Source organism: Emericellopsis cladophorae (assembly GCF_022114955.1).
Source record: "Emericellopsis cladophorae strain MUM 19.33 chromosome Unknown NODE_20_length_315653_cov_120_781897, whole genome shotgun sequence".
Classification (NCBI taxonomy): domain Eukaryota; kingdom Fungi; phylum Ascomycota; class Sordariomycetes; order Hypocreales; family Bionectriaceae; genus Emericellopsis; species Emericellopsis cladophorae.
Genome location: NW_026250945.1, coordinates 108,480 through 130,438, shown reverse-complemented (window position 1 = coordinate 130,438; position 21,959 = coordinate 108,480). Strand labels below are relative to the sequence as shown.

The 21,959-nt window shown below is 49.2% G+C and overlaps 5 protein-coding genes across 5 annotated transcripts; 1 reads left to right on the top strand and 4 right to left on the bottom strand.

The window, feature by feature from the left end:
- Positions 1-1,427: 1,427 nt before the first annotated feature.
- Positions 1,428-5,118, bottom strand: J7T54_005273 (uncharacterized protein; the record flags this gene model as incomplete). Its single annotated transcript, XM_051506215.1, has 8 exons — positions 1,428-1,600; positions 1,803-1,990; positions 2,162-2,171; positions 2,472-2,522; positions 3,271-3,497; positions 3,567-4,126; positions 4,495-4,984; positions 5,057-5,118. The coding sequence occupies 8 exons, from the start codon at positions 5,116-5,118 to the stop codon at positions 1,428-1,430; spliced, it is 1,761 nt and encodes a 586-aa protein (XP_051362418.1).
- A 1,890-nt stretch (positions 5,119-7,008) lies between these two features.
- J7T54_005272 (uncharacterized protein) lies at positions 7,009-7,880 on the bottom strand (the record flags this gene model as incomplete). Its single annotated transcript, XM_051506214.1, has 2 exons — positions 7,009-7,648; positions 7,714-7,880. The coding sequence occupies 2 exons, from the start codon at positions 7,878-7,880 to the stop codon at positions 7,009-7,011; spliced, it is 807 nt and encodes a 268-aa protein (XP_051362417.1).
- Positions 7,881-13,732: 5,852 nt separating this feature from the next.
- On the bottom strand, positions 13,733-14,724 carry J7T54_005271 (uncharacterized protein; the record flags this gene model as incomplete). Its single annotated transcript, XM_051506213.1, has 4 exons — positions 13,733-14,114; positions 14,185-14,368; positions 14,429-14,574; positions 14,651-14,724. 4 exons carry the CDS (start codon positions 14,722-14,724, stop codon positions 13,733-13,735), a joined length of 786 nt encoding a protein of 261 aa, XP_051362416.1.
- Positions 14,725-15,314: 590 nt separating this feature from the next.
- Positions 15,315-16,482, top strand: J7T54_005270 (uncharacterized protein; the record flags this gene model as incomplete). The annotated part of the gene is made up of 2 exons (XM_051506212.1): positions 15,315-15,518; positions 15,571-16,482. 2 exons carry the CDS (start codon positions 15,315-15,317, stop codon positions 16,480-16,482), a joined length of 1,116 nt encoding a protein of 371 aa, XP_051362415.1.
- Positions 16,483-17,883: 1,401 nt separating this feature from the next.
- On the bottom strand, positions 17,884-19,670 carry J7T54_005269 (Exoglucanase-like protein; the record flags this gene model as incomplete). The annotated part of the gene is made up of 5 exons (XM_051506211.1): positions 17,884-18,148; positions 18,219-18,352; positions 18,419-18,668; positions 18,718-18,936; positions 18,985-19,670. 5 exons carry the CDS (start codon positions 19,668-19,670, stop codon positions 17,884-17,886), a joined length of 1,554 nt encoding a protein of 517 aa, XP_051362414.1.
- Positions 19,671-21,959: the final 2,289 nt, after the last annotated feature.

Below are 21,959 nucleotides of genomic sequence, written 5' to 3'. Positions count from 1 at the left end.
TTGTACACAAGCTTCGTCACGGCACTTTCTCAACGGCCTGGCTCGCTCTGGACGAAAATTCATCGACCTATGTCGCTATTTAGGTCAGCACCGAAGACGCAAACAGGCGAGAGGTGGATTTCTTATCCCAGCCTACAACAGGAGTCGCTGCCCTCAAAGCTCCCTGCAGACAAGATGTCGATACTCCCCGTTGTCCTTGACTGTTTCAGTCTCGATGGCCCCAACGGAAGCCACCCATGATTTGTAACACTCCCAGCAAGATGCAGCCTGATGGATGCGAAAGAGGCATTTGACACGAAATTATTCCAGCTGGATGTTGCCCGGTCCTTAGCTGCCCAGCTTGCCATGGCGGTTTCCCTTGTTCACTCTCAGAGTTATGCCCATGGAGGTATGTGTTCCGTTTCTATTCTCGATTAGGCTAATAGCCGCGTGTCTTAGACCTTCACCATGGCAATCTGCTGCTCCAACTACCGTCTTTACTGAACAAACTCTCAGTAAAGCAGTTGTATACCAATTTTGAGCCCCCAGTGCTAGAGCCAGTTGTAAGTGTCGATGACAAAGCGAGTTTTGCAGCAACTGGAATTCTTTTGCACGCCGTCTCTCTTGTATGGCTCGGTGTTCCAAGCGATGAGGTCACCACGAAGGAAGCGAAGCTGTTGCGCGGCGATTTTGGTGTCGCTTTTCGCCCCTCTAGAAAATCGCGCTTCCAATTCCACACGCCACTCGTGATCCGTCCGCTCGAGGCGCTTTTTGAACCGGCGATGCCGCTTTCCTTTCATTCGGATATATGGAGTCTCGGTTGCGTCATCTTCGAGTTACTTGCCCATAGGTCCCTGATTGACGGAATACTCACGAACCAGGACGGGATTAATGCGCAGCAAGTCCACTTACAAGGGCCTCTGCTATCTGAGTGATGTAATAAGTGGGAGCAGCGATCCAAATGGTTTGCCGAGGAGTGGCGCCCACTCAGCAACGAACGTGACGTATGGACGTGGAATAGGCGATTTGAGCAATGGATACAGGAGCCGAGGCAATGGTATGGTATGGTCACTATTGACGAAGAGGAGAAATATTCCCCGGATGAAGCGATTGGCTTTGCGAGCGCTCGAGGAGTCTGAAGGCTTCGGCAATCGATTGGTCAGCTTTACATATATCTATCTAGGTTTCGGAGGTTGAGCGAATCAACCCCACCTAGATATTGCCTACCAACCTCAGTCCAGGCGCTCCTTAATGCTACTACCATGGGAAACACCACCGTCGCCAACAATTCACATTTCATTTATGCTAAATGTCATGCTCACCGCCATGTTCCCGCCTCCACCGGTGCGGATTATCCCCAAAGCGAGACCTGTCCAAGGGTCAATAACATCGACTCCATCGCCAGCTCCGGCAAAGATCCATCCCATATGCGAGACACGAGACCCGTCTCAAAAGTATGCAATCGGGTTGTTAAGCAATCTCTGATTTGTCAAGATGCGGTTCTTGGCCACGTCAAAGGCGTACAGATCCCTGTTACCGAAAGCACTCTTCTGCGAAAAGGGTTTGAAATCGGAGGCACCGGTTCCAGGGGGAGATATGACTTGTTTATGTTCACTGTCCGCTATAGAAACCCCGTTAGTACTGCCGCTGGTGATGTGAACGATCTAAGGTCTCATAGTCTTCACGTCAACACGATAGACCGTGGGCTTTGTGGGGTTAGCAAAAGGGACAATCTCGCGACCTTAGAAAGCCGATTAAAGTCTGATCTAAGCTAGAAAGGCTGAGTGAAATCACATAGCCAGACTTGGAATCTGTCAACCAACAATTTCCGTCGCGGTCAATGTCCAATTTGTTGAACCCCTGGAACGGCTGCTGGCAGAAGTCGTTTAGCAGAACCTCCTTCTTGAGAGTCTTGGAGTCGATCTTGAAAAGTTGACCAATCTCGTTGGGACCGCCATTTGTAACAACGTACATCTGCTCGTTGTAGATGACACAGCCGTGGGCGTTGATACTGGGGGGAGTGGGGGCCAGTGGTGATCTTGCGCAACTCATTGGTAGCTGTATCCAACATGTACTGCCATGAGTGAACGCCGTTTTTTCCACCAGGAGGGGGGGAGGGGGCAATCGACAAAGAAAAGTTGCTTTGTTTCATTTCTGAAACAAAGGGTCTCGTGTGTCTCACAGGAAAGTGTCTGTAAATGGTTGACTTCTCCATCGAGACCAATAATGTCGAAAATCTTCTTGTCGTAGGCGATAAACTGAGTTCAATTGAGGAAATTTTGCTATCAATCAGTTAAGAAGCTTCTATTGGAGAAAACTAGCGTTGGATCAACGCGTCTGTCAAATCCCCATCCGACGTGACGCTCTCATAGGGAGCATCAAAGACCGAGCGATTGAAAGAGCCCGGTAAGACAGCAAGCCCATTATACCCTGATAAGAGTAAAGTGCCCAGTGTTTCTGGTCAAATTCTGGAGGCAGGCTATGGAACAAACCTTGGACCAGGGAGAACGCAGCCATCAATAGATATGCGGCTGTCATGATAGCTGGGTCAAGGCGGTGATGATCTCAGTCTATGGCAGTTCTGAGATCGGACTGGGTTGGTAATGACATATGACTTATACGGAAACGACAGCGCCGTTCCGAAGTCGGACCGTCCAGTGGACCTTTCAGCCGTGATATCCAATCCCACAGCCCCCGGATTGAGGTAGCAAGATCACTTCGATAATCTGGAGATCCCGTGGAGAAGCGTGGGATTCGGCTTGTAAGTTGCTGCTCTGCACAAATTACCCCGTACTAACTTCCGTGTACATTGACTTGACGGTTGTGGAGTCAATCCTCTGTCGGATACCCCCGTAGAATAGTCATGGGTGCTGGAGGTCTCCGCAAAAGTCTAGCCAAAGTTCATGCCCAAGCTGTCCGATGAGTTTCATAGTCGTTGTTCCGGCTGACATTCGCTGGTTTCCAACTGGATCGCGACAAGGGCAGAAAAATGAAATGGTCCCATAGACGCCCATAATTTCCACACGGAGATTCAAGGTGGCCGAAGTTCTCGTTATTTGAGTATGTTGTCGCGAGACTACACAAAGAATAAGATCGAGCGAGGGGAGGGGTGTTTTCAAGAAACAATGTCCTTCTATCATAATTGGCTGCCGTTAATTTGGTTCTGTTTGATAAAATTCAACGCGCTACCAGCCCTCAGCCACTCAATTTGGTGGCTGTGATAAGAATGATTCAATAAAGCCGTCCATGTAGATCCGCTTGCGGTTCGGACTTGCATCGTGAACTGCTTACTCGACTGCAGCTTCTTGCCATCGACTCCCAGCAATGTGATCACGTCAGCCTCCTGGATTATGCCGTAGTCCGCGTGACCATCAAACGTCGGGAGCAGCATGCCTTGCTTCTTGAGATTGGTCTCGTGGATACGAGCAAAGCTCCTGACGATAACAGCTGTGCCGTCCAGCAAACGCGGCTCTAGAATGGCATGCTCGCGTGAGCTCCCCTCGCCATAGTTGTTGTCTCTAATGATACACCACTTGAGACCCTTGTTCTTCATTCTCCTGGCAGCCTCGTGGATCATCTTCATTTACCCGTCAGCGGGATCCTTGGTCTTGCCAATCATATCGAGAATGGTATTGTCTGGGAGAAAGCTATTCGAGGCTCCCAGCACCATGTTGTGGCTGATGTTGGTGAGATGGCCGCGATAGTTGTACCAAGGGCCGTCCGGGGAGATTCGATCAGTTGCACACTTTCCAGCAACCTTATTAACAAGAACCTGCATCTCTCTGGCCCGGCCATTCTTCCAAGCTGGAAAGGGCTCGAGAAGCCCAAGTCGTTCACTGTTCTCGTCAATTTCAACCCTATACTGGTCTGCATTCCCCAGTACAGGTGACTGGTACATGTCATTGCTAGCGACAAATGCGTCCGGAAGCTCCTCAGCGGTAGGAGGGGTGAAGCGGAAGTCGGTCATAACGCCAGACTCGCCAACGACCGTGATTAAATCGGTGCTTGGGTTGGAAGACAGGTCGCCAGCGTAAGCAAAAGCAGTGAAGATCTCGGGAGATGTGACGAATGAGTATGTGGCGGGGTTGCCGTCACGGCGACTAGTAGAATTTTGGTTGAAGCTGGAGATGACCGAGCACTTCTCTTTCTTTCCGACATCTTCGCAGTCTCATTGCCAGACACAGGGTCCGCATGAATTGCTGAGAACGATGGCGCCGGCATCTCGAAGACCATCCAAGATTCCCGCATCCTGGGCCATGGCCCGGATTTGCTCGCTGTTATGTGTCAGGCCCAGTGACTGTCAGACCAATCACTGCCCTGATTGGTCAGGCTGCACATTCGGCCCACAGCTGCCCTCAAAAGGCAGCATCTTCGCGCTATCGCGTTCTTCCTCTTTTCATAGCATCAGCATCTTCCTCAGATAGAGAATTCATCTTCTTCCTTATCTCCTGATCTGTTGATTATTATACTCGCTCCCTGGGCTGACCAATGAGGGTGTCTTGGGACGTGACATACCAGCTTTTTTGGCCTGTTGGACAAGATTTTGAACTTTCTCGAGATCTTCGCAGGAGCTGTTGGACTGCCGACCATGCTGTGGCTGGTGTTGGAAGGCCAGGAGCTCTCTTGGATGTGGGCTTTGAACTGTGGCAGCGAGTGGTGTAGGTCAGGCGTGAAAGGGCCGTTGATGTGCGGCTCAAGAGTGGTCAGGTCGTTGTGGATCACTTCATCGCAGTATTGGTTGCTGTCCTCATCGGCTGTGAGCAGTGACTCTTTGAACGACTCAGCGTAACGGGCAACGCTGTCGCGCCTAGTGGCCGAGAGATAACGACCCGTGGATTCCGAGTACGGGAAGATGCATGATGACGACCCGACTTCGGCAGACGTGTTGCATATGGCGGCCATGGCTGTAGCATCCAGAGTTCGAACGCCAGGCCCGATGAGCTCGAGGATCTTCCCCTTGCCTCCCGAGACAGATAGGATCCCAGCCAGCTTGCAGATGATGTCCCTGGACAACCTCCGACTCTGGAGATCGCCATTGATGCAAATACTAATGACATTTGGGCAGACCAGTTCTCACGGCAGACTAGCCATGGCATCAACAGCGTCCGAGCCGACGACTCCGATTCCAAGCATCTCCATGCCACTAGCGTTCGGTGTATGTGATTCGGTGCCGATCACTAGCCCTCCGGGTTTTAGCTAACCCTAGTGTCTCCGGCCTCAACATTTTCTTCCCTACCATCGTCAAAGGTTTCAACCTTGGCCACCGCACCATTACCCTTTTTCTGACTGCCCCGCCTTACCTTGTGGCCACCTCCACAACTTTCTTCACTGTATGTTTTAGCGACAGAACAGGCGATCGTGGATGCCACATCTCTATTCCTCAAGCTGTGGCCTGTGTCGGGTTCATTATCTCTAATTCTCCCTTGACCAACGCGGCACGCTATGTGGCTGCCGTTTTCTACATCTGCGGTTGTTTCTCATCTAACGCCATCGTGTTCAGCTGGGCCAGTGCCACTTTGAATCAAAGGCCCGAGGAGAGAGCATGTGCCACAGCTATCACCAACCTTCTCAGTCAATTTGGGAATATCTGGAGTCCCTACTTCTTCCCGACAAGCGACACCCCGCGCTTTGTCATGGCTAATATCCTCACGATGTCGTTCTCTACCCTTTCGGTAGGTATTTGCGTTATTATGAAATGGATGTTAACTGGAGCTAATATGAAGCTTGTTGCTAAGGAAAATGGCAGTGGCGTATTTAGGCTGTAGGCCCAGGAAACTCAATGAATAATTACACCTCCATTAGCAAAACTTGCTCTAGGGACCCCTGCTGTTCGTAGATGCACACGACCAAGTTTGACGATAATGATTACGTAGAATACCTGCCACAATCAGTTCAGGACACAACGGCGGGTTAGTTGACGGCAGATAGCTTAGAAAGTCAGCCAAGGGTTACGAAGTCCTATATTGTGACAGCAGAATTTACCGCGAGACGGTACAACTTTTGGGCGCCCTTTATTAGCCGGACGCGCGTTTTGGAACTGTGGATAACCTCGTTCGAGAGCGTGTTTGTTGTTTGCGGATTGTGGGTGCAAAGATGGATATGAAATCTTTCAATGTCTCTCTCGCGCGAACTGAGTTTAATCATACTGCCTGGGTGGCCGGGTTAAATTGTTGCTGCGCATATATCCAGTCGTCTTCGTGGCTGGAACCTATCTGCAGGATACCTGGGAGTTGTTCTGTTGTGGTGACGAGGTCATCACCCGGCCCGCTGTACTTGAGCAGGACCCCTACCGGTGCCGTTTATTGTAATAGTCCCGTTGCTCGGGCATTTTGCTGAGTGCTGGATGCAGTTCCAGAGGGTGGGAAACCATATGCCACACCCCTTGCAGGCGCTGTTGGGATCTGTTCACCCGCCCGAGCAACTGTTGACCGCTTTCTCAACCGGGTTGATATTGCACACGGCACAGTTTGTGGAACACCCGGAGAGTTGCGCGGCACAGGTGCAGGTAACCACATCCATGCGGCTTGCATGGCTCGTATTACAGTTTGTAGCAGCCCAATCGATTAGAGAAGTCGACAGCAAGAGTAGAAAGGCCGCCTTGATTTGCATTGTTGCGGAATTGTATTGAATTTTTTGCAGTTATGGGATAGAAAATGTTCAGGATTATGAATTTATTAAGAATGTTCAGGACTTTTGATTATCTTAGCAGAGGGAGAGTTCGGGCTGCTCGACAGGATTTCACTGCCTTTATAGGTATATGAAGTCGCTTTGGTTATACATTTCCCAATCTTCAGAAGCCGAGACTCGGAAACTACTTGAGAAGATGTAGCGCTCCCCCAACCCCCCAAACCCCCCTCATCCCTTATAGGGGGTTACGGACAAATGCATCATAAAGCCTTAAGCTCGTAGTTATGAGTTAGTCCTTGGGGCCATTAGTTGGAAAAAACTGCTATAGTCTAAGGAATGTAATCAGTATAGTTTTACTAGTAACTAGAGGCTTGGGAAGTATATTATAATATGGTCATCATATTACTCAGCCCCTGCTATGAAAGCAAAGTGATCCAACTTATCGGAGATCAGTGCATCGTCACGATCAGTGCTAAGGGTGACGTCCTCCCATCGGTCCATCACTATGGCTTCCTGTTGTCTTTTGATCTTCCACCATCGAAGTGAATCCGAACCTAGGGCAATGCGTGAAGACCAGACTCTACCAGCCGCCATACCCTCGCTTTTGACAACGTCAGCCATTGCCCTTGCGACCTTGACAGGGTCTCCCGGAGGCATTCCCCATTCGGACATATCCTGTGAGGCACTTTTAAACCCTGGCACGTATGCATCGATGGGACTCTTGTCTTTTTTGTCCTGCTCCGACGCGACTTTGTCCTTCTCGCGCGGTTCGAAGAAGCGGGTGACAACACCGCCGCACTCAAAGGCCACGCAGCGGATGCCGAGAGAGGATACCTCTTTATGCAGCGATTCGGCGAAGGAGCTGTTTGTCCACTTTGTCATGTTGTAGTACGTCGTGTAGGGCATGTTGCCCCAGAGTTGGTTTGAAGCCGTGAAGGTGATTGTCCCTGATCCCTGTTGGCGGAAGAATGGGAGGATGGCCCTCGTCATGTGAAGCTGACCGATGACGTTGGTTTGGAAGATGCGTTCTGCGTCGTCATCGCTGCATTTGCGCAAAACACCAGAGTCAGCTGATGAGATCTGATCTCAAAGATGGACATGGCTTACCTAACATCCTCGAAGGGGGCGAGCAAGAATGTTCCGGCATTGTTGACAAGAACATCGATATGTCCAAATATCTGCCAGGCCTCCTTGACTTTGCTCGCAATGATCTTAGAACCAGACGTCATGTCGAGCTCAAGAAGCGACACATTCTCCGAAGCGCGATCGGCCATCTGATCGACTTGGCGGTTGCCAGCGATCACTTTGTCGCCTCGACTGATGATTTCCTCGACGAGTGCAGCACCAATTCCAGACGAGGCTCCTGTCACAAGCCACACAAGAGGTGCCATTATCGCGAAATGTAGTGCCTCAAGCGAACAAATGGATGTGAAGGACGAGAAATTGAGGTCGGGATTTGACTAAAGAGGCAGTGAGAATATGTAAAATAGAATCGTAAACTTCCTGGCTAGAAAAAATCGATCCGTGACTACTCCGTAGAGTCTCTTAAATACCAAACCGGACACATGTGTGGGTTCCTATACCGGGATCCTACCTAGGCAAACAGATCAAATAGAAAGGCTCGTCCGCGCACGAAAAATCCGATTGATAAACAAGGCAAGGGATTTATCGACAATTTCTGGAGTCTTTCAAATCAGAGTCTTTCAAATTAAACATACTCATTAGTAATGCGACAACGAGATGCCTCCGACGGTCACTGACAAGCCTGGCGACCAGCGACAACATTTCAGCTGAAGGTGGAGCACGTCGTCTCGATTCGCGATTCCGTCCGCGGATCAATTCGCCCGTCGTCCGTGAGTCCGCGGACAAATTCGCTCATCCGCGCCAATTCGCAACTCTGAGAAACTCTCCCTCTGCCAGCAACACTTCGACCGCGCACAGTGGCTTGGAAGGCTATCCATCCGAACGTAGCAAACATGGTGTGTGGCTCCCCGAGGACGTCTGCGTCTGTGTCTGCATCCAGGTCATCGACCTCGACGCCGACACGTAAGACCATGCGGAAAGGGACGCACAGCTGCATGGAATGCAAGTATTCCCTCTCACGCCCAACTGCTCTGGGACGCCAGCTCACGGACATTTGTCTAGGTCGCCGTCGGAAGATTCGATGCGACTCGCTGCCAGGAGCTTCAGTCTGTTTCAATTGCAAATCTCGTCGCACACCATGCATAAGCCAGAGCGGGGATGGCTCGAGACTGCCCTTGCGTCAGCGCTTAGGATCCGACTCTCCGGTAAATCGCAGCAGCGAGTCCCCTTCGTGGGCTGCGAGGAGTCAAAGCGTCCCACAGGCTCCAGACGTTCTAGAAAACAGTGTCGTAGATCAGCGAGCACCATTCCTCGCGGTTCTGGGCCCTTCTGGAGTAAGTCCCCCATGCTAGTATACAGTTGTACGTTCAGCAGATTTGACGACGCAGCACAGCTCTCTAACCCCCCCCAGACGGACGATCCCCATACGTTATCTCGGCCTCTAGCCAGGGACAGCAATATGTCTTACTCGACAGCAGGTGACCGTAGGTCATCTCGTGGCTCCAGCACATTACATGAGCCACTTCCACCCGACCAGGGGAAAAGTACTTGCGAGACAGTACGTGCAGAATTACCGTCCTACGATTCTATCATGAAAGTTGCATTGGCCCACAGAGGCTGGTGGGTTCGAATACACAAGGCTGTTCGTGGCATGCTTGACGACACGATTGAATCTTTTCCAGACTTCGTCAGGCGAGCCTACACGAGCAATCGGCCTACAGAACTGGGTAAGATGGCGATTGCGTTTGCCTTCGCTTCCGATGTTAATGGGTTCAATATCTACAACTTGGTCGACCGCCTCGTTGTCTCTGACATGACGTATATGTCTACTGTGGAAGGGTTAGAATGCCTGATCTTGCTGGCCATTCTCTATGCGGACGAGGGCCAGCCCAGAAGATCATGGATGATCTATCGCAGAGGAGTAGTGGTCGCGCATTTAACGGTGAATCAACGTCCTGTTCCTGAAACAAGTGTTAGAAGCTAATGATGACAAAGGACCTGTACCAGGCTGGCCTCCGATCCACTGCCATGAGACGGCTCTGGTTGTCTATCTACCAAGCGGACCGCATGATGAGCATGTTCCTAGGGCTACCGTACGGCTTCGTCGACATGCACCATCAGCAAATCTTAGAGGTGACGACCGAAAACGATGACTTGGATTCGACGATGGCTATCCGCTGTGCGATAATAGCCGGAAAGGTCATTGATCGAAACCACTCGCGAAAAAAAGCTTCCATCTCCAGGACATTGGAGCTGGACGAGGAGATGAATGAGCTCGCAATGTCTTTCCCAAAAACCTGGTGGGAGCTTCATAACCGGGTCCAAGCCGATGGGCACGATTTCGACAAAACCCATGTCCGGCTGCATCAGCAACTCTTCTTCTTCCACCTGCGACTTTACATTTACCTGCCGTTTCTCATGGGCTCGGAAGAAAACTCCCCGTACGGCGAAATCATACGCGTCGCCAGCATGGAGGCTGCACGACAGCTGCTGAGACGCTACCTAGGTCTATGGAGTGACGCGGAGGGGCTAAGTCCGTCTGAGTGCAAGCTAGTGGACTTTATGGCATTTACCGGCGCCATTGTCCTACTCCTAGGTTGCTCAAGCCTCTCCGGCCGGGGGATATCGAGTGATGGGAATGATATCGAGGCTGTGCTGTCTTTGATTCGGTGCTTGCAACGCCAGGAGAATCAAGAAAACTGTCCCATCGCGTCACAATGTCGAAAGACGCTTACCGTACTGCTTTCGAGATCGAGCACGGACGAAGAAGTCCGCATTCCGTTCTTTGGCACAGTCGTTAAAAAAGGCGACCAAACCGGAGAGCAGACCGCCCAAGCTAGTCAAGGCTTTGTAAGAAACTCGAACGCGGGTGATAGTCATGCTTTACCTACTAGCCAACTATCCTCGTCGACGACTGTTGCTAACCCTACTACCACGAGTGAAGACCTAGCGATACCAAGTGTTGCGTATTCAGAGGGACCGTGGGGGGTAGAACAACCCGGCTCTATGCTAGAACTTGGCGTCTTGTCTTATCTAGAGGATACGTCGGTAGATTTTGATATGGGTTGGGAATTTATTGTAGATCTCGATAGCTTCTAACTTAGTTTAGAATTTGATAAGAGTTAATACTGATCGAACCGACTAGTTGACATAATATTTATAGTTCCACCGATCTTTAGGCTTTAGGGAGTTTTTAGCTTTTATTCTTCCTACTTCATAAAAAGTCCCTTATTAAAAAGGATAACTTATTAAGTTACTTGTATTATAATTATATAAATATTGTATATTTTTATATCTAAATTTTAATTTTATTATAATTAAGTATACTAAAGAAAAATATCAAATAACTTTAGCCGAAGTACAGAGCTTGTTATTTCTTCTTAAATATTTGATACTCTAAAGCTCTTAATTTTAATATTTCTTCTTAGTTATATATATTTTATATTTTATACAAAATGATGATTATTATTTAAATATTATTAAGCTATTTAATTAATTCAAACTACCTTTTTTTTATGATAAACACAAGATTTAATTAAGAAAGAAATAAGGTTATAAATAATTCAAATATAATTTTTCTATCTACTTATGATATAAAGGTCGACTCAAATAATTAATAAGTATATAAAAAATGAAGACATTTTTATTGACCATAGTAATAAATCATACGCTCTTATAAATACCGTATAAAAGGTAGCTAGGCTATCTAATCTACATATTCCTAGGAGAAAATTAAGTAAAACCCTTGGTATAATAAAGTTTCTTATTCTCCTTTCATCTAATATTTGTTAGGTATATTAAAAGTTTAAAAATGATTATAATACTTAAAAGTTACTTAGAGTTAGAAATTCGTATAACCGCGGAGCAATGAATAAATCTAGAGTATTCTCATAATAAACCTAGATTATTCTCATAATAAACCTAGAGTATTCTCATAATAAACCTAGAGTAGCGTAATCCACAAGCGAGTGCACCACCCAAGCGAGTGCACCACCCAAGCGAGTGCACCACCCAAGCGAGTGCACCACTTTCCACCACAGCATATTACCTTATAGCAAGACACCGAATTCCTCTATAACACAGAATACCTATATCTTTATACGAAAGTAGGATTATTTTTACTATTGAATATCTCTAAAAAGATCTAAAACTTAGCCTTAGGGCCGTAGTAAGGATCTACGAAGTTAATTATATAACCTTTATGCGACGACGCGCTAGTCGCACGGCCTAACGCGATATTAGGCCTAATTTAATAAATTTAATTAAATTAGAAAAAAGGGTTATTATTTAATATATTATTAAGCTAGCTACGTAATTATTTCTTCCTAGATTACGCGGTATTAAAGAAATAGCTAACTATCTACTACGCGTACGCGACGCGCTACCTATCGGGAAGAACTAGGTGTATAACTTCGTTAAGCGTTAGCTAGAGCTTTATACTCGCTAGTCTCGTAGATACGATTATTAGAGGGCTAAATACGAAGATCCGAAACTTATTAACGAGTAGTTTAATCTAGTACGGAATATAAAGGCTAAGCATGGGATCCTAGATAAAGATACCTATAACTTCGATAAGACCGGCTCTATAATAGGTATAATCTTCGTAGGTATAGTCGTCACGATATCCGATAGCTATATAAGGGCTAAATTAGCCTAGCTTAATAATCGGGAGTGGTTAATTATAATCTAAGGCGTTAGCGCGGCCGGTTAGGCTATCCCGTTATTTATTATCCTCGCCGTAAAATACTATCTCGCTAATTAGTACTAAGAGTATAATCTTCTAGCCGACTAGCGTATCGTAATAACCGATAATAGCTAGACTATTAATAAGGTCGGTCTAGATTAGATTAAATACTTCGGTTATTATATAGCGCCTCGTACGAAAGGTAAGTATCGGCTCTTAATCCTTAACGGCTATAAAAGCTACTACTCGATCGAATTCGAACTCTATTATAAGTAATATAATATTATCACGCTCTATATACCTATATATTCCTCTTATATCCTTTAGCCGCTAGATATTAGTTACTTTAGCCTACTAAAGTAAGCGTACGGCCGGTAGGTTAAGGATCTAATATATATATATATTATATATATTAGCAAGCTCGAGTTCCTCTACGCCTTCCGTATAGCTTACTTTACCTCTATAACCGAGAAGAATATATAAGGAGGCTTTATAAGGGCCGGCCTTATACTATACGACCCTTTATTTAAGGGTTCTCTTAAAGCTTCATATACGACTACGAATACTAACGCCCCCGGTGACTCTCCTTAAGATTAAGTAGCCTTAGGTCCCGAAGACGCTATAGAATACGCACGAGGCTAGCTCGTAATTAGAGTATATTAAGAATCGAATCTCTACTTATTAGAATAGCTCTCCGACCTTAATAATAGCTACCTTAGACTAACTTAAGAAGGGGGTAAGAGCTATTATATATCGGGTGGCTCTCTTAGAGGTAGAGACCTCTATATTTCGTAAGGCTAATAAGGCACTAAGTAAGCGCTAAAGAGTAAAAAAAAACACGCGTATAGCTTAGAGGATTACTTAATATATAAGATATATAAGATCTAGTAGATTAGAAAGATCTAGATAAGTATATAAGAAAAGAAGAGCGCTAAGGTAAAGGGAGGGGAGGGACCGCTCGTGCGAAGCTTCTACGCTATAGTAATTACGGCGGGACTGGCTATAACGTACGAACCTATCAGAATACTATAGAAAGGTCTGATATCTCTAATTCGGATATGGTTATAGTAGTTAGTTAATTTTATAGTGGTTAATTGAATAAATTATTTATATTCTGGTGGAAAGTAGTGTACTCGCTTAGGTGGTGCACTCGCTTGTGGATTACGTTATTCTTATTTATAAAGTGTAGTAATAGTAAGAATAAGCTAACTCCAAGGGCTTTATAAAACTTGCTCTATTTAATTAAACTATTTCTGTTACCTCGTATTTACGGCTTAGGCCGGGGCGACTAGTGCTTTTGAAGTCACTACCTCCCATAGTAGTTGCGTGAATAGTGCATAGTCCACTACTGCACCAAAGCTACAGGAAGTTAGATATTTCGTTATGCTCGCGTTTAATGCACTGTTTGACTTGCCCATAACATTTCGCGGCGTCGCGCAACTTTTCAGCCAGCGTCATGACGCACATTAGATCGAGACTCCCGAAAACTGGTTGCTGGCGCAGCTCATCCCAAGCCTGAATCGGCGTAACGTCCTCCTGGCCGGAAAAGGTCGGGGATAGGATGAGCAGGCGATTGAGAATACTCGCCGGAGCATCCTCCACTGGCAAAAGAGATGACCGGTTCGGGGGCGGGGAAGACGACAGACTCAGGAGCTGGGAGGTGACTGTTAGAGCGTGGCCGGAGGGCTCGTTTGGTCTGGTGTGGTCGCCATGGACATGCGTTAGGCAAGGCTCCTCGACCCTGTAATTATGAATAAGCTCGTCTTCGATGCGGTATACGGGAAGATTGATTAGAGCTAGGTAATGCATACTTGAGGACGAATCTCATGCCGAGCGTGGCTAGGTCAATGTCGCAGACTCTGGACGACATGGAGACAGTGTCATCGGACGAAAAACTGAGGGGAGATAGAGAGGAGATGATTGTGGAACCCTGTGGCCAATCCGGATGACTGTGAAGCAGGCTTCCGTCCGGCGATGTGAATGGTTGATCAATTCCTGCGCAAGAGCCGGCTGCATTGTTTTGAGACAAGCACTTGATACCCGTGGTCGCTATACCATTTCGTGCAAGGAGTGACAACAAGGTCTGCAGCTGGTGCTCGAGATCCTGCTTCTCCTTTGACATCTGGCACTCACGCCATCTTGACTTGGCAATATCTTCTTCTAATGCCTTAACGTACCGCGTCTTGCGCTGGCGATAAATACTGACATTGTGACATTAGCCCGCAGTGTTCTGCATGTCGTGGTGGTTATGAGAATCATTGGGGAGCGGAAACGCACTGCTGGGCGCGGCGAACCTGCTGCCGCCTTTTCTCAACGCTCTCTTCCTTGGATCGACCCGACGGATTGAACATGCGAAAGATGGGGCCCTTAGATGGCATCTTGAGTTAGCTGCAAGAAGCGCGTGTCGCGTAATGACGAAATGTCAGAGGAGTCTGCGTCGACGGTGAGGAAAGTCGTAGGTAAGTACGTCAACATAAAGGTAATCAGCAAAGCAAGGGTCTGTTTGCGGGGGTCGGTCGCTTGTCAGACCATGCCAGTTCGTGTTTCATGTCCTCTCCTGACTGCCCCTTGATTACAATTCCAATATTTCCCCATTCGGAACCCTTGCTAGCCTCCCGATTTGGAATTTTTGATGAAGTTATCCTTTGAAGTTACAGAAGCGATGAGTCTCAAGTCTCGTCACAGCCGTACTCCGTATAAGTTAATATAAAGGCTTCCGTGTTCTCCCATGTAATTTCATTCGGACGAAGGGCATCTACTCATCAAAGCATATACTTCTCTTTCTCTACTCCGTACTCCACCCCTGACAACTGGCTTGTCTCAATTTCGACTATCACAATTCACTCAGATCAAAATCATGCATTTGCCATCTACCCTCGCCTTTAGCTGTGGCCTGCTCCATGCTCAGCTAGTGGTCGCACATCCTGCCAAATCCTGCGAAATGAGGCGTCAGGCAATCTACATCAGTACCAATGAAGAAGAGAACATGGTACTTTCCGTCCCTATTGACGAGCAAGGTATGCTTGGAGAAGGTTCGACGACTGCGACCGGCGGCGCTGGCGCAGTCAGTATCGATGGATCCACGGACGAACCGGCTGGCGTTGACCCTCTGGTCTCCCAATCTGCTCTGACCGTTGCAGGCATGGTGAGTAGTACTCCAAACAGCCGCCTCTAGAGCGCCGCCTGACACGGTTTAGAATATCTTCGCTGTCAACGCGGGATCCAACACAGTCTCCATGTTCTCCATTGACAAAGCCGACCCCACGAAGCTGACCCTGATCGGCCAGCCCGTCGAGGTGCCAGGCGAGTTCCCCAACACCGTGGCGGCCTCAATGAAGAACCGTCTTGTATGTGTCGGGGCGACCGGTGCCACGGCCGGTGTGTCTTGTGCCCACTTCGACCGGAAGAACGGCATTGGAGCTATGGATGCTCCACGTCCGTTCGATCTTGGACAAACGACGCCGCCTGTTGGCCCCACAAACACCGTCTCGCACGTCTTCTTCTCCGAAGACGAGAGCACTCTCTTCACCACCGTCAAAGGTGACCCGCCGGCGAACAATACTGGCTTTTTGGCTGCCTTTCCTGTTCATCCATCATGCCGTGGCGGCACTGTTGGCCTGCAAGGTGTCATGTCTTCCCCAGACGACACACTTGTTCTCTTTGGCTCCACCGCCATTCCCGGATCAACCGACATCTTCGTTACCGACGCCTCTTTCGGCGCCACTGTTCTGTCGATCGGCACTGACATGCAGGCTACCACCAAAGGACGCAGTGCTGTAGATGGTCAATCCGCGACGTGCTGGGCTACCATCTCACCGGCCAGCAAAACCGCTTTTGTGACGGATGTTGGTGTGAACCGCATTGTCGAGATGTCCATCGAGGACGCTTCTATCCTCAACGAGATTGACCTAAGCGCCAACGGCCAACCTGGCATGATTGATCTCACGGCCGTCGGTCAGATGATCTACGCCCTCGCTCCCGGCAACAGCGGAAAAGAGCCAACGATCGTGGTAGTCAATGCAGTTACCCGGGAGATGGTGCAGGAGAAAGCGCTGGGAAAAATGGGGGCGACCAATAGGGTGCAAGGATTAGCTGCGCTAAGGGTATAAATACTGTATAATAGTGAGCTGGCCTTGGCGTGTAGGTCATGAAGACCTGGGGGTCGCGCCAGTCTATCTTGCCATTCTTACCCGTCCCGAAATTGTTGGAGACGGTCACTTCCAGGTCTTTTCGTTGTCGGATTTCTCTTGGAAATTGGCCATACCAGCTTCGCTGTCTTCGCTGCGCAGAGAGCCGTCAACACCTCTACCAGCTGTGTCGGGCATGGCATCGTGATTATCATGATTGAAATTATCAAGTCGCCATCATCCTCATTGTCTAACTCGTGACTAGAAGCTTTCTGTTGGCTCCGGGGGGCAATGACTTTCCGCAGCTGCTTCATTACCTCGGTAGCCTCGCCCGTGTGTTTCTTGTCACCGTGTCGAATTTCGAAAATCGTCTCCTGGGCTTGGAGCCGCTAATCATCGAGAGCACATCCGCGCTCGCACGCTCCTCGCCTATGAAGATAGAGACAGTAAGTGCAAGCAACTAGTCAGTACTAAGCCAGTTTTACTTGTTAATAAGAACGAGCCTGGCTGGGTCACGACAACACACGTCTTCGCAGACACTGTCAGCCATCTCACACAGTATGCTCTCAACGCCACCAACATGATGACTCGTTCAAGTTCGAAAGCAGCCTGCCAAAGGGGTAGACCAAATCTTGATGTTGGACTATGCGAGTCACAACTTCATTAGGTAGGGTCACGCAAGTGCAAGACTTCGGTATCAACGATGTTGGCTATGACAACAGTCATAGACTCAACTGTCTGTTGGTATGTCTGGAGCAGTACGGGAATCTGCCATTCCCGCCTTGAAGAGCCAAGTGAACTTTCTAGGAAAGTTAGTGCGAAATGGCAAAACTGCGTAGAATGTAGTGTTGATTAGTATAAGTGGCAGATTATGCAAGGATAGCTAGTTTATCAAAGCCTCTTGTCACCTTCCTAGTTACCATGGATCAGAGACAAGAAGAGCTCTCTCAACGCCTATACAATCCACCTTCCTTGGGAGAATAGGAAGTTCGACCTAACTTTGTCCCAACGAGACCAAAAAATCAACTTCCTGGCTATGACAGCGCATCCCTTCAGCCAGTGCCGAAGAATTGGAAGAGAGAAAAGCACTGAGAGGAAATGTCTGGAAGTGTTATGTGACCATCATATATGTCTCTCATTGATGATCTATCGCATAATGCCTCGCCAACTGGGAGAAGCCACAGAGTGGCACATAGCCAGCTGGGTCAGGGCACTATCTCACGTACCTAATTCTAACTAAAAGAGTGACATTTCCGAGGGCAGCCCTGGAAGCAAAAGAAAAGAGATCCCACCGACCATCCCAGTTTTTATGTTTTGTCTTCTGCGATGTCCTATACTCCCCGTTCATACAGTCTTTGTGTCCTGCCTGGCTTGTGCTTGAATTTAGTAGCACTGGCTGTACCAGTCGTTGATGTAGTTGCAAGTAGTGCCAGAGGCGCAGGTGGTGCAGCCACTGAAGCCGTTGCCGCCGCACTGAGCCCACTGGGGAGTCGTGCAGCCGCCAGGGGGGTTGGTGGGCCCAGAGCCCTCAGAGGTGGTCGTGGTCGAGGTAGTCGAGGCGGTCGTAGTCGACGAGGGCGGGGGGTTGGAGTCGTCGTCGGTAGTGGAGCCAATGGGGCCGAACTTGATGTTGGACCAGGTCACGTAGCTGCGTTCATGTTAGAGGATGGTCCATTCTCAAGGATAGGAGGTACTGGGGCGCTTTTAACAAGACTCACCTGTCGGGATAGTTGGCAATGACCTCAGAAGGAACGCCGGAGTCGGCGGGACAGTCGCCGCGGAGGTTGCCAGGCTGGCTCGGGTCACTATCACGGGGGTAGAGGCCGTCGAGCCAGAGCATGTTGGCGTAGTTCTATGGTTGGATATTTGTCAGGTCAGTGTTCTCAAGATGTTAGGGGATTCATTCGGAGTTACTCACGTCAGCCCAGATAGACATGACCAGGACCAAAGGCGTCGCGAGAGCCTCTTGCATAGCGCTCCAGCCACCGAGTTCCTCGTAGCGAGAGCGGGTATCAAAGACGTCGTAGACGTTGTCGCAGAAGTCAGCGTTAATTTCATTGCTGTCGGGGAGACCGTCGAAAGCCGGTGTCGGGACCTCAACGGTGTTGTCGTTCTGGACGAAGAACTGACGCATATTGCCGTTGAGCTCAAACTGTGTAACAACGCTTCTTCATGTCAGCATGTTCGCATTTTCCAGAAAGGAGTATATTGACGTACGTGAAGGGCTGGCTAGTGTCGACACTCTTGCCCTCACCGTAGAAGCCGGTGCGGCCGAGGCGGTAGGGGTTGTAGTCGCAGCCGTCGGCATCACACTTGCCACCGTAACGATCGTCAGAGTAGGTACCACCGCACGAGGTAGTCTCGCAAACATGGTATTCGTTGAAACCAGTCTCGCAAGAGTGGGGGGTCAGGGCGTAGGAGTGAGAGTTGGATTCCCTAATCGCAATGTTAGTCACTGGCTAAGAGGGTTCTGAAACTCCATACCAAATATCAATCTCAGCGCAGCAAGCGCCAAGCTCACCAACACCGCTGTTGGCGTCGGTATCGGACGCCATCCAGCCGTCGTAGTTGCCCTGGCCGCCGATGAACTTGAGATCACGGGCGCACTGGGCGTCGCAGTAGCCGGTACCGTACTTGGCGCCAGCCTCATTGACGGGGTAGCTGCTCATGCCGCCGTCGGCCTCCATGGCGACAAAGTACAGAGCGCTGTTCATGCCGCAGGGGACAGTGGAAAGGTCGACGTCAAAGGAGAGCTCATTGCCAAGGAGGTTGAACATCTGGTATGTGTCGGTGTCCTGCATCAGGTAGAGACGAGATCCAATGTTGGTGCCATAGGCGTGCGTGGTGACAAAGTCAAGAGTGAGAGCGTCGCCGCTGGTGCTGGCGCCGTAGGTGCTGCCGTAGTTGGCACCCTCCAGAGCGCACTCCTCAGCACATTCGGTGTTGCTGGTGCAGACTCCAGTCCACTCGTTTCCGTCGTAGCAGTTCGCGAGGCTGCTGTCATGAATCCAACGCCAGTTGGCGTCGATGACGACCTCGCCGTCGACCTGCTGGCAGCCAGAGCCAGTGCACTGGGTCCAGGTCATGGAAGGATGGACTTCGGGAGTGTCAGATCCGACCTTCTGGGCCGTAGCCACAGAGAGGAGGGAGAGAGCCGCGAGAGTAAGCATGGTGAATCGGTGATGTCGGACTTGTCGGAGTGTGTGGGATGATCAGAAGCAATGTCGAAAGAACGTCGGGGACCTCTTTACTTATACCTGACCCCCTCAAGGCAACTGCGGATGAATTTTCCCAAGCCCGTCTGGGCAAGCCCATCCTTGAGGCTTAGCATCCTGCCGAAAGGGGCCGCTCAGTCCGCCCACACAGTGGCCATGGTCTCGCTCGTCGCAACTCGCAGCCCCGGTCGTTACAAGCGAGCCCCAATATGAGACCCAGCTATGGAGATGCAACGGTCCGTCACGCAAAGCGCCGCGTGCCTTGGCCAAGGAATCTACAAAACATGTTTCGGTCAGGTGCCTCCGAGGGCGGAAAGCTGATTCTTGGTCCGATGTGGGGTGCTTTGAGGACGAGGCATGCGGAGAACAGAACTACACCTCTCGGGCCCCTCCCCCGCGAGCTTCACATCCGGCCCGGGATCTCCAGAGAGCGCGACCCCCGGAGGGGATTGCGTCCGTGGCCACCAGATGTTTCTTGGAGTAAACAGATGTCGGCATCTCCACAAGCTAAGATCTGACCAAAGCTACACGATCCACCTAAGCCGCATGAAAGCGGGGTGCGGGGGAGGGGATAGAGGCCGAAAGCGGGGGACAGCGGAGGGTCATCGTCCGCGATGCGCCACGCAGAGATGCTCATACTACCACGCTCTCCGGAACCGAAGAATCGATCCGCCACTTTAGCGCAGAAGCTTCCTTGTGTGGAGACGTCGACGGTTGGCGAGAAGGATCCGGATAGATTAATGAAGACGTCCCACTCGTCAGTGCCCGGATTCAAGGGGCGTTTTGCCGCACGCCACCGGACGTGAGAAGATAGTCTCACGAGACGCGTCTCTTCGGACGTTCGGGAGGCGACCCTTCATTTTTAGTAAGTTTAATTAACAACAAGATCTCCGCAATAATGATCACATGGCCATATTGTTTACTTCGGTCGGCGACGAAAATGTGAGGGGGGCAGTCCGGTTGTATGGACTGACTAAGCAGGCAAACATACCTGAGAAACAACATGATTCCCTTGTGCTACATAGTAAAGAGAATTATATAAGCATCGAACTTATACATCCCGCTTTCTATCGACTCTTGATCGTAGACGCAGTTGAAAGAAGTTTCATTTCTTTACCACAGTGGGCGGGGAGGCCAGCGACAGATGGTATCGATCTCATCCGTGCCACTCAGTGTCGCGAGTGCGACTCCGTTCTCAACCCACGAAGTGACCGTTTGCCAGATGGTTTGCGGCCATCTGCCGCCAGGCTGATTAGATTTTCTCCCACAGTGAGCTCCGCCCGTGACAAGGTACACGCGGTAGAAGTTATCAACCGCTGTAACGCTTTCCTGGTAGCTCATGTAGGGGAACATGACAGTGCGGGCAGAGTCGTAGTAGTGAATCGACGAGCCGGTTGGAATCAAATCATCTTGCTCCCCATGCACATGGATGACCTTGCCGCAAGCAGGGTGGAAATCCCCAGGATCGGGATACGTGGCATGAAGGGAATCCGCGTACTTGTTCATGCGATATACCGTCCACTCCTTGAGAGTGTCGTAGGTGATAGTGTCGAGTCTATCCAGGTTCCTTGCGGCCTGGAGTTCTAGGTAGCGCGCCACCCACTCGACACCAAGGGAGCTGATGCTGAATCCCAAGGCGTCAGAATCTCCGCCGTATGCGGTGACAGCATCGTTGAAACTTGCACCTAGCTGGTAGCTGATATACGAGCGGCGTCCCCAGAATCGTGAAGACCACCCAATGAACAGCAAATTATATGTGACGTTCGGGTCTAGACTAGCTACCGGGTAGATAGAATAGAAGTCGGTTTATGAACTGAGTACACTAGGATATCGTTGACTTAAGCGGTCGGGTTATAGTCTATATGCGAGATAGTAGATCTTACGTAGATAATTATATTTATAGCTAAGGAGCTGGTAGAGACTGAATGTAGTAAAGCTAAGTTTCTTATATACTAAGGTGATTATTATCCTCAAAAACAATCCGTCTGTTTGTTCGCGGTGATTCGCGATAATCGTAGTAATCGTAGAAGCGATTATTTATATAAGTAATAATCGTGCTATAAGTAGTAGGAAAAAGTAAGGCGTGCCTAGAAGCACGTAAAGGCCGTATATTAGGTTATAATATAGTGCCCCTCCTCTTTAGATCTTATCCCTAAGATTATTTAAACGCCTATCCCCGTTCTATTAATTTTAGTAAGTTTTCTTATTCTATTTCTCTCGCTATATCTAGCTATATTACTAAGC